The sequence below is a fragment of the Tachypleus tridentatus genome, chromosome 13 (genome assembly GCF_004210375.1).
Source record: "Tachypleus tridentatus isolate NWPU-2018 chromosome 13, ASM421037v1, whole genome shotgun sequence".
Classification (NCBI taxonomy): Eukaryota; Metazoa; Arthropoda; class Merostomata; order Xiphosura; family Limulidae; genus Tachypleus; species Tachypleus tridentatus.
The window spans coordinates 188,272,677-188,287,073 of NC_134837.1; the positions used below are offsets into that span (position 1 = coordinate 188,272,677).

Consider the following 14,397-nt stretch of genomic DNA (forward strand, 5'->3'; position numbering starts at 1 on the left):
CCTGTCACATGCATCACGCATGGTACACCGTGTGCCTGTCACATACATTACGCGGTTGCACCGTGTGCCTGTCACATGCGTCAGCGCGGGTGCACCATGTACCTGTCACATGCATCACACACCATGTACCTGTCACATACATCCATGCACCATGTTGCCTGTCACATGCATTCGCAGGTGCACCGTATGTACCTGTCACATACATTCGTACACCACCATGTACCTGTCACATGCATCACGCGAGTACACCATGTACCTGTCACCTGCATCACGCGAGTACACCATGTACCTGTCACCTGCATCAGCATCACCATGTACCTGTCACCTGCATCACGCGAGTACACCATGTACCTGTCACATACATTACGCAGAGTACACCATGTACCTGTCACATACATCACGCGAGTACACCATGTACCTGTCACATACATCACGCGAGTACACCATGTACCTGTCACATACATCACGCGAGTACACCATGTACCTGTCACATACATCACGGGAGTACACAATGTACCTGTTACATACATCATGTGAGTACACAATGTACCTGTTGGGGGAAAGGTGATGATTTATAAAATGATGCATGATGATTTATAAAACACACACACATACACTGGAATCACTTGATTCAAATAGATGGAAGGCTTGTGGCATGCATAAAGTACAAGTTCAGTGAATGAGAATAGCTTATGTTGTGAGTGGAGGATACTGAAACACACCTTACAGGTTAAACCATGTTTAATATTTATGTTCTAATAAAATAACCATTAACCATAGCTGACTTACAGGCAACCATGAATATAATCTTACATTATGTTTAAATCCCCCCAACAACCACACATTCATTAATATAATCTTACATTATGTTTAAATCCACCTGGCAACCATACATCCACAAATATAATCTTACATTATGTTTAAATACACCAGGGAACCATACATCCATGAATATACTCTTACATTATGTTTAATTTCACCAGACAACCACACATTCATTAATATAATCTTACATTATGTTTAAATCCACCTGGCAACCATACATCCACAAATATAATCTTACATTATGTTCAAATACACCAGGGAACCATACATCCACAAATATAATCTTACATTATGTTTAAATACACCAGGGAACCATACATCCATGAATATACTCTTACATTATGTTTAAATTCACCAGGCAACCACACATTCATTAATATACTCTTACATTATGTTTAAATTCACCAGGCAACCACACATTCATTAATATAATCTTACATTATGTTTAAATCTGAAATCTGCTAAAAATCATAATTTGTTACAAATATGAAGTGTTCCTTGTTTTTATTAAAAGGTTTTTAAGAAATAATTAAAAATTTTACATTTGTTGTAAATTTAAGTTAATTTTAATGTCTTCATTGAAAAGCTTTCCATTAGTTTTATTTTATAAAATCATAAATCTTGTCTTTGTTTTGATTTAAAAAAGTACAATACAGTTTCACTATATCTATTATATTAAAACATAAGAAAGCCAACTTTTTAAACTGTCAATCAGAAGGTTTAACTTATTATATTTAGTAAATTTGAAAGCTGTTTTATTTAAATATACTTTTTACATTTCTTTACAGTGATTTTAATTATCCATTTAAACAGTAGCTTATGCCAGCAATTCCTAAAAAACACCAACCTTGTAGCAAAATGAAACTTAATATGGCCTACTGTAAAATGACCTAACCACACCTAACAATTCTCAATCGACAGAAACACATTTATTTTCCCATCATACTGCAATTTCATCATTTAACTACAATATAAAAGTTTAAAAGAAAAGGTGACTGCATACGTAGCAGTTGTTCACAAACATCGAAGCTCAAATTATCATGTTTTTCTGATCTCTATGAGAATCTCCAATGAATTGGAAGCCATGCTGGTTTATACAACAAAGAGCTTTCAATACATATTTAAAGTACTTATCTATACATTCTAAAAGCTGAGATATAAGCAGTTGACATAAAACCATGATAACTAATGTTGAGAAACAGTGATGGGCTACAATCAGTAAAACAACACTTGTATAAAGCTGTAAGTTTCAAACTGGTGCTATCTCAAAATTATTCCAACATTTCTTCAAGGAGGCTTTAAGTTAAATGCTATGCTAAAGATATTCAGGAAATTCACAAACACTAATATTTACATTTGTATGGAAAACAAACAAACAAACAAACAAGTATATGTTTGCCTTTTACAATTTGTTTTATTAAATCGTGTAATTCTGCCCTCAATGAACAGATGCATTTTACCAGACAATAAAGGGTTAATTATGTTCACATATTATATATTTTTACCTGCTTGTATATTTAGGCAAAATTAGTCCAAGAGTACAAATGTATCAATTCATCATTTTATATTATGACTAATCTTCAAAATTTATTGTAAAATTATTGTATAATTCAAAATTAATTTTCTTTATGTATATGTAATATACAATATCATAAAAATGGTATAGCACTTTTCAGAGATGAACAATTATTTTACAGGAATAAAAAATAAAGGTATACCTTAATAAAAAGCTTGGATTATCCTTTTCTTATGATTTATGTATATTTTATCAAATTACACAACTGAAATAGGTAAAACATTTATTATAATAAGTCATGACTCATCAAGACTTGTTAAATCATCATTCTATCAGGTAGTATATTTAGCAGAAACTGTTTAAACATATCCCCTTACAAACAGAAATATCCAAACAAAAATTAAAATTACTATAAATAACAGCACATAATTTATTGTCATTTTTATAAATAAATTTCACAAATAACACTGTTTAGCTCACACCTCTGGTTGTTGACTTAAAAACAAAAAGCCTCTAATAAGACAGACTAAAGAGACAAATACCTTTTCCCAGGATCATCCAGTGGTTCTCAGTACAATAAACAGTTTTTGTTATAATCAGTTTAAAGGAATAAAAGTAAAAAAATACCTTCCCCAGAATTCTCCCCTGATCACACATTTGTCCTCCTGCCTCATGGTAGAAGTTGGTTTTGCGTACCACTAACTGACAGGTGCTTTCAGATGGTGTCTCAGAAACCAAAGTGTTATCTTTAACAATGGCTAAAAGTTCAGTCTTTACAGGAAGAAATTCTGATATGGGAAGAAACACAGATTAAAAAATGAACTTAAACACTGTATTAAAGTTAATTCAACTTTTGTTGAAATTTTAATCTAATATCACTGATTGCAAACACCCTTGTATCATATATTATTAGGATAAAATAACCTAATCATATATTTACATGTATATATTATGATATTTACAGAATACAGCATACTGTTGTCTTTCAAAATTTGCAAAGCATACTGAATGTACTTACACATTGTGATAATTAAGAAAAAATTACTTTTACACTTCAGATACATAAATATGAAATAATATACTTATTCAAACCAGCATTTTGCCTTTGTGACTTTTCAGGGTTAATATACATAACTGTTTAATATTAGAATATTCATTAAAGGATAAAACTGTTTGTAATGTTCTATTTCTCAAGTATAGAATAAAGTGTCTAACAATGTATAATTAAATTATTGCTATTGTTTCATTGTTGTTCTAATATTATATTAGAGTTATAATAATATGTAGCTATACAAACATATAGCACACATTACTTAGATAAAACATATGAAAAATAAAATAAAGAGAGCCATAACACATTTTATGATTAACTGAAAACACAGAAACAGAAAATAGGTGTTGTTAAAGAATAATAATAATAAATAGAAAGCATACAAAACTAGCAGTGTTTAAACTGTGCAATACTCAGAGCATGCAAGAGTTAAACTGCGTAATACTCAGAGCATGCAAGAGTTAAACTGTGTAATACTCAGAGCATGCAAGAGTTAAACTGTGTAATACTCCAGAACATGCAAGAGTTAAACTGTGTAATACTCCAGAACATGCAAGAGTTAAACTGTGTAATACTCCAGAACATGCAAGAGTTAAACTGAACATAACAGTGTTAAGTGCACTGGTACAATGTGTTGTTTTATGAATGGTCGTTTACTTACGTGATCACCCATTGTACTGTTAATTTTTTAATTATTTTCATTAATAAGTAAAACTTTCTCCTTAAAATATCTAGTTTTTTGACATTTATGTATCTTAATCCTGAAAAAGCCACAAAGACGAAACACTGATTTAATTAAGGATATATTCCTGAGTGTAAAACTTGTTTTTTCATAATGTTTGTCAAAGTGTACAACATACTCTTCATAAAGTACAGAGTGACAACTACAAGCATATTCCTAAAACAACACAATGTAATAAATACAACAGCATACTGTAATCCTAATACAGTCTAGTGTAATAACCACAAGAGCATATTGTATTTCAGTACAGTACAATGTAATACCTACAACAGCATATTGTATTTCAGTACAGTACAATATAATTACAACATTGTATTTCAGTGCAGTACAATGTAATACCTGAAACAACATATTGTATTTCAGTGCAGTACAATGTAATACCTGAAACAACATATTGTATTTTAGTACAGAACAATATAACTACAACAGCATATTGTGTTTCAGTACAGTACAATGTAATAACTAGAACATATTGCTTTTCAGAACAGTAAAATATAATAACTATAACAACATACTGTATTTCAGTACATTACAATATAACTACAACAACGTATTGTATTTCAATACAGTACAATATAATAATTACAACAGCATATTGTATTTCAGTACAGTACAATGTAATAACTACAACAATATATTTTATTTCCAGTAAAGTACAATGTGATGACTACAGAGGCATTTTATATTCCTAATAGAGTATAATTGATAAATGAAACATCATAGTGAACTAAGTGAAATTAACATTGTTTTCTCGAGAAAGAACCTTGGCTTTCTCTCACAAATAATATAGTATTAAACAGAGAAGGGTTTAAAGATCCTGAAAGAGTGGATGTGACAGATGGGTATAGCAAGAAGGTCTATTCATAATTCTGTAACCAAACAAGACTGAAGGCTATATTATGCACTACCGGAGCAATGATGATATTATAATAATACATGTTAAATTTCCCACTTTCTGAAGGGGTGGTAAATAAATTACAGAAGAGAGAATGCTTACAGAGGAAATGTCACAATTCTTGCACTAGGAAAATTCTAGAAATTTTTTAATACTGCCCTATAAAGGTAAGATAGTAAAACCTGTATGCTATTAAAATATGAATTATTAGCTACATTTTTATGCTATATTTATTCATGTACCACAGAAAGAAACTTACTAAAACTTATGACATGAGCAGAAACAGATTCTCAGGTGAGAGGGATAAGTGAAACAGTCTAGTATATTGTATTTTCAATGTCCATTCTAATCCAACAGTTAGAACACTTCTTATATATTGTATCTTCAATGTCCAATCTAATCCAATGGTTAGACAATTGTATATGGTGCTGTCAGTATCAATCTAACCAATGGCTAAAACAGCACATAGATTTTATACCTTGCATATCACCCACATTTTGTAGTATAATAATTCATAATACATCACAATGAAATATCCTACAAATATTTGAAATAATACATTTCAGCTATTATTTAGTAAGACAATTCACATTCATATCTTTTAAATATTATTCCGTAATACAGTTCACATTCATGACCTTTAAAATATTATTCAGTAAGATATTTCAACATTCATATCTTTTAAATATTATTCAGTAAAACAGCTCACATTCATATCCTTTAAGATATTATTCAGTATGAGAGCACACATTCATATCATTTAAAATATTATTCTGAAGACAATTCACATTCATAACTTTTAAAATATTATTCAGTAACATAGTGCATTCATATCCTTTTATACAAAATTCTGCAAGACAGTTCATATTCTTATATTTTAAGTTATTATTGTACAATACAGTTCACCTTCATAACCTTTAAGATATTATTCAGTGAAACAGTACACATATCTTATAAATATTATTTTGTAAGACAGTTCATATATTTTAAATGTTATTCAGTAAGAAAGTTCACATTTATATCTTTTAAGTTGTTATTGTATAAGACAGTTCACACTTATATCTCTTAAGTTATTATTGTGCAAGACAGTTCACATATCTTTTAAGATATTATTCTTTAAGACAGTTCACATTTATATCTTCATGACATCATTCACACCAAGGAGTTTCACAAACAATTTAATAAGTAGAATCTCATTTTCATCTAAATGTAATTTCAGGCAGAAAAGGTGGCTTAAGACTAAAATTCATTTAAGTTCTTCAAATACTTAATAATACTATGAAAATATCCACACAGTCAAGAAGAAACTCTGGTTATGCCACTAGTAATTGTATTGTGGATGTTTCTTTAATGTGTGCAAATACGCTGTTAATTATTCAAAGTTATGTACATATATAAACTGCTCTATTATTTTGTGAAAAAATATAGATGTATCACTGTACTGATAAATATATGTGAATATTTCAGTTAATGCAAATGCTATGACTTAATTTAAGTACAGACCAAATGTTAAACTGTTTTTTTCAAGTGATAGTTATCTCAGGTCTGTTTAAATAATTGTGTACAAATCATACATTGTGTATTTCAACTATTGCAAATAAGTGCTTATTCTATTACTGCTTCAGGTTTCTAGAAATTTCTATATTTCTTTTATTGTTTCAATTTAGTTTTTATTGCATCATAATACCATAGAACATATGGAATGTTCTACACCCCTGTTACTATATAAATATATATACAAAATATAGTTTCAGAAGACAGCTGGTTAGATAAATAGATAGCCATAAACAGTATAGCAGACTTTAAAGTTATCACTGACTGTAGTGTAATAACTGAGCAAAGAAAAATAATATATATGGTCAAATTATGTTCTTAAGCAACTGAACCAGTCTGTGCGAGTTTTGATGAAAAAAAGAAAATAAGTTAAAGCTCTGGATGTGACTGTGATAAACAACAGTCTCATGAACATTTGTATACAGGTTCAACATGTTTTAATATATTATTTTAAACTAAATAGACTCTGTGTGGTTTGTTTATTGTTGATATTCATTGCTAACACATACCTACTGTCAAAAATATGGCTCTGTTATACATGAAATCCTGGCATGTATATGAAAGACATATATTCATATTCAGTTTCAAAATAAGTATAGGAAGTTAATACAGTAACTCATATAACTTACCAACCCAGGTTTTATCACAACAATATTCATATTTTAAGAATGAGCAGTTAAGTTTAGCAAACATTTACCATACTCATTGTTATGAGAATAATATTGATATTTTTCCACATCATCGGTAGGATGAATTCCACGCTGGTTCAACATATCCACAAGTTGAGGAGAGACAGGTGGTATGTAGCCTTGAGGTTTCTCATCAACAGCTTCACTTTTCTTCTGAAATAAAATGTTTTCCTTTCAAATTAACCTTTATGCTATGGTTGTATGTAAACACAATCAAGATCCTTTGTATGATATAAAAATACTAAAACTCATATAACTCAAATTATTTACAGTATTTATGGTGATATTTTTGTTATCGTATTTTACATATAAATTTTGTTATTGTAAGAAACATATAAAAACATTTTCACATAATTCAATAACTTAGTACTTAAGACAGTACATATTAGTTTATATGATTATTAATACAATCTAATAACAGTAGTTTAGATAGTACATATTAGTTTATACGATTATTAACCTTTCCGAAATAGGTTCAGTATAATATATGAGTTAATTTATACATTTGCACATGTTAAGTATTTACACTGTAAGTTTTGGTACAACATGTTTACCTTCATAAAATTTGGTAGACTTATAGTACAAATTACAAGTTTTTTTGTACACAAGGAATCAGATTTTTAATGAAATATTTTTACTAAAGACGTCTTTGTAAAAATATCGAGTTTGTTTGGTTACTAGTCTGAGTGCAAACTGATTTCATCTTATGATTAAAAAAAAAATTCTTCATCCCCAAAATTTAAAATATTTGTATAATCTCTAAAACCTCCTAAACACATTTCAAGTGTTTGTTTTCAGTATGACTTTATTTTATGCTATTTTGTATACCCTTAACTATGTGAAGTGTGTCACTTAACCAAACTAATAACTATCATAAATAAATTAGGAAATTAATATAAATTATGATTTTTTTCATGCTAGAACGACTACATATCATAACATAAAATGTTTAGTCTAAGTAGCTTAAGTCCATTAATATGATATATTTATTTATCTTTTATTACACTGACCTTCCAGTCATGCCTAGCTAACATTACATAGCTTGCATGGACACAGTGCATGTGCACTAAGGTCACATATCCACTAATATATAAAACTTAACTTTAGTCTGCCCTGTCTTGGTTGTGTTTTAGTGAACTAGTATTTTGTAATATATAGTCACATTTAAATTTATTATACATTATATATATACGTATATTGATGATTACTATTTAGAAATAAATTATTAAACTTATTTTTTCTTAAAATATAGAACAATAAATCAAGAAGTAATAAACAATTTTCTCTTCTCACTATGACTTTTATACTTTGTGGTTGCTGAATCTTTTAAAATTTCACACATGGAGGATATCAATTTTTTTAGGTTTTTATATATGCAGTTGAACAAAAAAAAACACAAGTAACTACACTGATACCATACAATTCCACTATAATTTATTAAGCTTAGTAACTAAGATTTATTTAGATTTTAAAAAATATGAAACTTCGATCAGACTAAAGACACAACCTATCGACTTGAAATCTTCATTTGAAAGAACATGGTAGCCTTTTCACAGATTAAAATGGCTGCAAAAACCACTAGGGGAACATTCTAAGCTGTTGATTGGTTATTCACATGTCATATATTGAAATAAGTGTATATAAGGGACCATTTTAAAAATGGAATGAGGTGAGTGGAGCCCATACATTTGATTCAGTATATATTTTGCATTTCAGCAAAATAAAGATATGAGGTTCATATTTTATATCCTAGATTGTAAAATATTAGTAATTTGAGTGTCTAATTTGTACAAAAATACACTTAATATTTTGACATCAAAAACATCTAATTTTCAACAATGCTGTATTCAACATACTACAACTCACTAAACACTGTATTTAGATGTGTTATTTTAATATTCACTTTTAAATTAGAAATTAACCCATGTATAATATTAAAGTTTGAATTATAATCTACAATTTGATTCCAAAGTTATTGACATAAATTCACCAAATTGTAGCTCAACTGAAGTTTGAATCCAAGTCAACAAACATGATGACATAACCTTTGACACTTGTGAAAGAGTTGACACATAATTCAATCACTTCACATTTCAGATGTACACATCAGTTTATGTGCTTCTTGACACAATTTACTTGCTTGAAACTTCCCATAGCATATATCAGTTCATATGACTCTTAACACATTACCTATTAACTTGGTATTTCAGACAGTACATATATCAGTTTATATTATTCTTGAGAAATACAAGAAAACAGTAATGAGTATTTATATACAGTGAATTATTATTTAAATAAATAAATCATCTAAGGATCACAGATTTTAACTAGAAAACAAGAAAAGTTGTTTTTTTAAATTTGCTGACTACCATCATAAATATAATGTAAGGATATTATTCAATAAAAAAAATTACTTCAAACCTGTTCTGCCTTCATCTTTTTATAGAACACACCCCAGTCTACCTGAAGACCATAAGAGAGGGCCAAATCTTCTATAAGGTCCTGTTGAAGTCCATGAACAAAATAACATTCCCATGCAACTTCACCTAGCAGGAGGCATACCGAATTAGCTAACAAACTATATATATAATTCTTTTATCATCAGCTCACCTACACAAAGTAACCATACTTATAACTGAAATAAGGAGGTTTTGATAATAAAGGGTGTACTACAAAGTTTATTATGAAAATTAGGTTATTGGTGTACTGTGAGTAAAATGTCTGTATCCATCCACTGATACTCCCCCATAGTTACTGGCAGATTATGGGTATAATGCACTGCACAGTAACTATAAATATTTTAAATTATTAAAGACAACTGAAAAAAAAACAACTTAATATGAAGGAAAATACTAAATGTTCTCTAATGAAGTAATAATGCTTACCACAGATAACACACCTACAAGACTAGAAAACATAACTTGAGTTCTTAATTCTCAGCTGACTTAGTGTACACTAACAAGTTCTAGATTCATAGTTCTATATAGTGTCAGGCTAAAATGAAAACTTTCAGGTTAAACTTAGTAACTACCAGTCAGAAATTTAATGTTTGTTTAATAAACCAAGACTTACTTAAAGACATAGGCAACAGTTATAAAATCATTAAAAAATCTGAAGCCTACTTTCTTGTTCCTAATACTCCAACAACCTTTTGTCTAATGATATGTTGTTAATGTTTGACATCTGCAACTCTTCATAAGAAACGTGTGTTAATGTACTGTATGCCCATTAGAAGAAAACTGTTATGTTAAAATTACTCTTGCTTAGTGTTTTAAGTTCAACCTTATAAGTAATACTGAACTAAACAATCAGTACTTATACCAATATCCATGTATTAAAAATGTTGTTTCTAAAACAAATAATGATCAGTTGAAAACCACAACCAGTTTTATCATTTAATGAATTAGGTTAGCCTATTTAAATTATAATAAAAGTTTTTGTAATATATAATTTCTTAATTATCAATCAAAATAAATATATTTTTAATATATCATTTAATGATGTTAATCTAAGGTATGTAGCTCTGGATAAGAGAGCTTCTTTTAGGGATTTTGTTAATCTTAGGTATGCCTTTGGGAATTAGAAAGCTCTGGATTACAAAGGTTAATCTGAGGTTATTAGTTCTGGATTAAGATACTGTCTGTATGCTATTCATCTCAGGTTTGTAATTCCAGATTTAAAAACGAATTCCTTTTAATCTCTTTTCTAGGCATAATTTATAATTAATTTCATTTAAATTAAAAACAAAATAGTTTTCATTTTTTGAAGGAAGACTTATAGTATGAAAAGATACATTTAAAGTTCTGTGTTAGAAATAAGTGTCTTCTATATATCATATTATGCCTCATAATTTAGTTTATTAGCCACGCATCAAAACATGCATTCTTTTCAACCATCTGGTGTCTAACACTAAATGTATTCAAGATTCAAAAATACCAATTTACTAGTTGCACTATAGTCATGAACAAGTTCTTACTAGAGGTTTATTACAGTACTTAATAACATTAATGTCTGAAACTGCATAGGTCTTTTTTATGAAACCATTACCATATAACTATATTCCAAAACAAACTGGATTAACTATTATCAATAACCTTCAGAGCTGCACCCTACCAATGGTTAAGTTTCTGTATGTTATCATTGAATTTCAGGTCTGTGTCTACTGTCTGCTTTGATTAGTCAAGAGGGTAGTATAATTTCCATTATTTTTACTTTGACATAAAATCAATCACAAGCTACTGCTAGAAACTAATATACAAGGAAGTGTTTTTAAATTTGAACATTAAACTAAACTAAAGACCACATGGAAGGAATGTTATGTTGATTTAGTTCAAACTAATATTGATAAATATACTTTGGAAAAATGTTCTCACACTTTAGGCTCCTAATGAGTAATTCACCTACAGTATAAGGTTAACAACTATCATAACTTATAAACAGGGTGAAACAAGACTACATTTCCTGCTAAATGTGGGAGGCTTATTGCATGATAGAATACTGTACAAACAATGAATTCTGGTGAAATCATACAGTGTAATGTTCTAATTATGAACTATATATAGTTTTAGAAATATGATAGAAAGCACTTACTGGTTCTTCTTGGGAGAAACAAGCTTTCTCAAAACATGTTTCTCAGAAAAACATTACTTTCTACACATTTCTCCATATTAGCATACATTTTCTGTGTTTACAAATAAAAAGATACTTCCTCTAAGTTTCTCACCTGATAAAGTATTTCCTTTCACATTAAGTCTCTTTCTATCCAGTAACCTTTGGCCTTTTGCTATTTGATTCAAAAGTCGATCCTCTTCTTCATTCACTGTTTCTATAACCTGATAATATACCCTAAACTTGTTACTATGGAACAAATAAGTAAACAGTAATTTAGAGTGATTGCATGTGCAAATTAAACTTCAACGTATTTCACTTACAAAATATTACAAATGTTCAAAGTAAACAAAAAAACACCACAATACAGAATACACATGGAAATGTAGTTTTGTTAGACTGACCAAACTAATCCTTTGTTAATATATGATGTAGAACACAGCAATACAGAGTATAAATAGAAATGCTGTGTAGTTAATTGTTGAAACTAATCCTTTGTTAATATATTAGGTTATCCAGAAATGTGTTTTTGAACTGCAAAGTTTGGAAAAGTATAAACCAGTGTTGTAAAACATGGTTTAATCAAAATAGGCACCATTTGCTTCAACACACTTTTGCCAATGCATAACGATGCTGTTTATGCCCCTGCTGTAGAAATCAGTTTCTATGGTCAATGAACTCCCTGAAAGCTTCTTCTTCAGCAGCCTAGTTTTAAAAGTGTTTATTGATTAAAACGTTGTCAAAGTGTCTGAAAAAATGAAAATCTGTAGTGGAAAGGTCTGAGGAATAAGGTGGATGAGGTAGCCTTGATTCCCAATTCATTCAATTTTTGGAGCATCATCCTTGACAGGTCTCATAATGCCAATTTTGATCTTTAGTCAACTCATGCGGAACCCACTTATTCAACTTTTTTGTCATTCCAATCTCACTAAGGTGGATGGTAATGCTTGATTTGTTTGTGCCTAGCTTTTCTGCAAGCTCACGTACTGTTGTGCTAGGGTCTGTTTCAACTGCTTTTCTTAATCTGTTTTCATCTAAGGATAATTTCCTTCCATAACCTTCATGGTCTTCAACACTTTCATCTCCATGTCAAAATATGTAGTTGTGTAACAGATCCATGGCCAAGTGTCTAGTTGATGTTCCATCTAGTTTCAATAGCTTTTTATCAAAGTTTGAAGTCATAGAGAAAAATCAGATGAAAGACCCTATAGTCCACGCTGAGTAGAGTTGAAACAGCAGACAATTAAGACACCTTATAAGCAATAAAAGTTAAATTAAACCAACCAACCAACGATAAGTTACTCAATATTCAGTTTCTAAATGTCATCATGAGTATTCCAACATTTCTTTCTATAACACAAGTTACAGATGGAAAAGTTGTGTCGTTAACTGTTCAAACTAATCCTTTCTTAGTATATGATGCAGAACACTATAAAACACAGTACAGATGGAAATGCTGTGCTATTAACTATTCAAACTAATCATTTGTTAGTACATGATGTAGAACACCATAACACACAGTACAGATGGAAATGCTGTGTAGTTAATTGTTCAAACTAATCCTTTGTAAATATGTGATGGTGAACAACAGAATACAGATGGAACAATATTATCATATTAATTCTAAGCCTGTTAAGAAAGAATTGGGATGTTTAAAGAATGTTAAAGCTCCTGATCCAGGTAAATTATTTTTGCAACTCTTTGAATAGTGAGCAGGTGCCAAAGGATTGGATATCGGCTAATGTTCCTCCTCTTTTCAAAGTAGTTAAATAGAAATTATCCAATAATTATAGACTTGTTAGTCTTACATCAGTAGAGGATAAAAGTTTTCAAAGTCTGATAATAATTGATTTACAAAGTTACTTACTGAAATATAAAATTTTGTTGTATAATACTGAGTTATTATTCCTTTGACATTGTTTAGAGAGACTACTGCTTATACAAGGATATAGATTTGATCTATCTGGATTTTGAGAAAGCATCTGACAAGTTCTCACATAAATGACCTGTTAAACATTATATATAAATGTGGGAGATTGATTGGTTAACTGCATAGAAAACTGGTTGTTATAAATTAATTAATGTAACTCAGGGATCAGTGGATATAGCTTTGCTCTTTTTGATCAAGGATACAGATGAAAGAATGGTCAATAAAAACGTAATTTGCCAAAGATGTCAAGATATTGGGTTTTGTTGGCTGTGAAGAGGATTTTGCTTCTTGATAAAACAATTTAGATGATTTGGGTGAATAACTAGTAGATAGGTTTTAATGATAACAACTGCAAGGTAATTCATGTCAGTTATCATAATTTCAAATACAAATCTGATGGAAATATCACCAATAGTGTTATGGAAGAAAGGTAAGTTACTGTTATCTTGATTAGCCTTTAGCCATCTAAAGCACAGTGCTATTGTTAGTATTGTGGTGGGTAAATAGAAGTTTAGGTTATATTTACAGAAATACTGCATACATATGTAAAGAGTTTAGAATGTCACTATATAGGTTATTGGTTAGGC

General features: G+C 29.7%; 1 protein-coding gene across 13 annotated transcripts in view; it reads right to left on the minus strand.

The window, feature by feature from the left end:
* Positions 1–14,397, minus strand: part of LOC143240590 (alanine--tRNA ligase, cytoplasmic-like) — an 80,486-nt gene that overhangs the window by 36,700 nt on the left and 29,389 nt on the right. For 11 of the 13 annotated variants that reach the window (XR_013021832.1, XR_013021831.1, XM_076483284.1 and 8 more), the window contains 4 exons: positions 11,996–12,104; positions 9,694–9,818; positions 7,281–7,425; positions 2,969–3,129 (listed from right to left, as the gene is read on the minus strand). Coding sequence is in view for 11 of the 13 variants with exons in the window: in XM_076483284.1 (XP_076339399.1) it covers positions 2,969–3,129; positions 7,281–7,425; positions 9,694–9,818; positions 11,996–12,104 (540 nt within the window). In the remaining 2 variants the exon portion in view is untranslated. The remainder of the gene's footprint in view (positions 1–2,968; positions 3,130–7,280; positions 7,426–9,693; positions 9,819–11,995; positions 12,105–14,397) is intronic. The other 2 variants (XM_076483286.1, XM_076483279.1) reach the window with 1 other exon arrangement.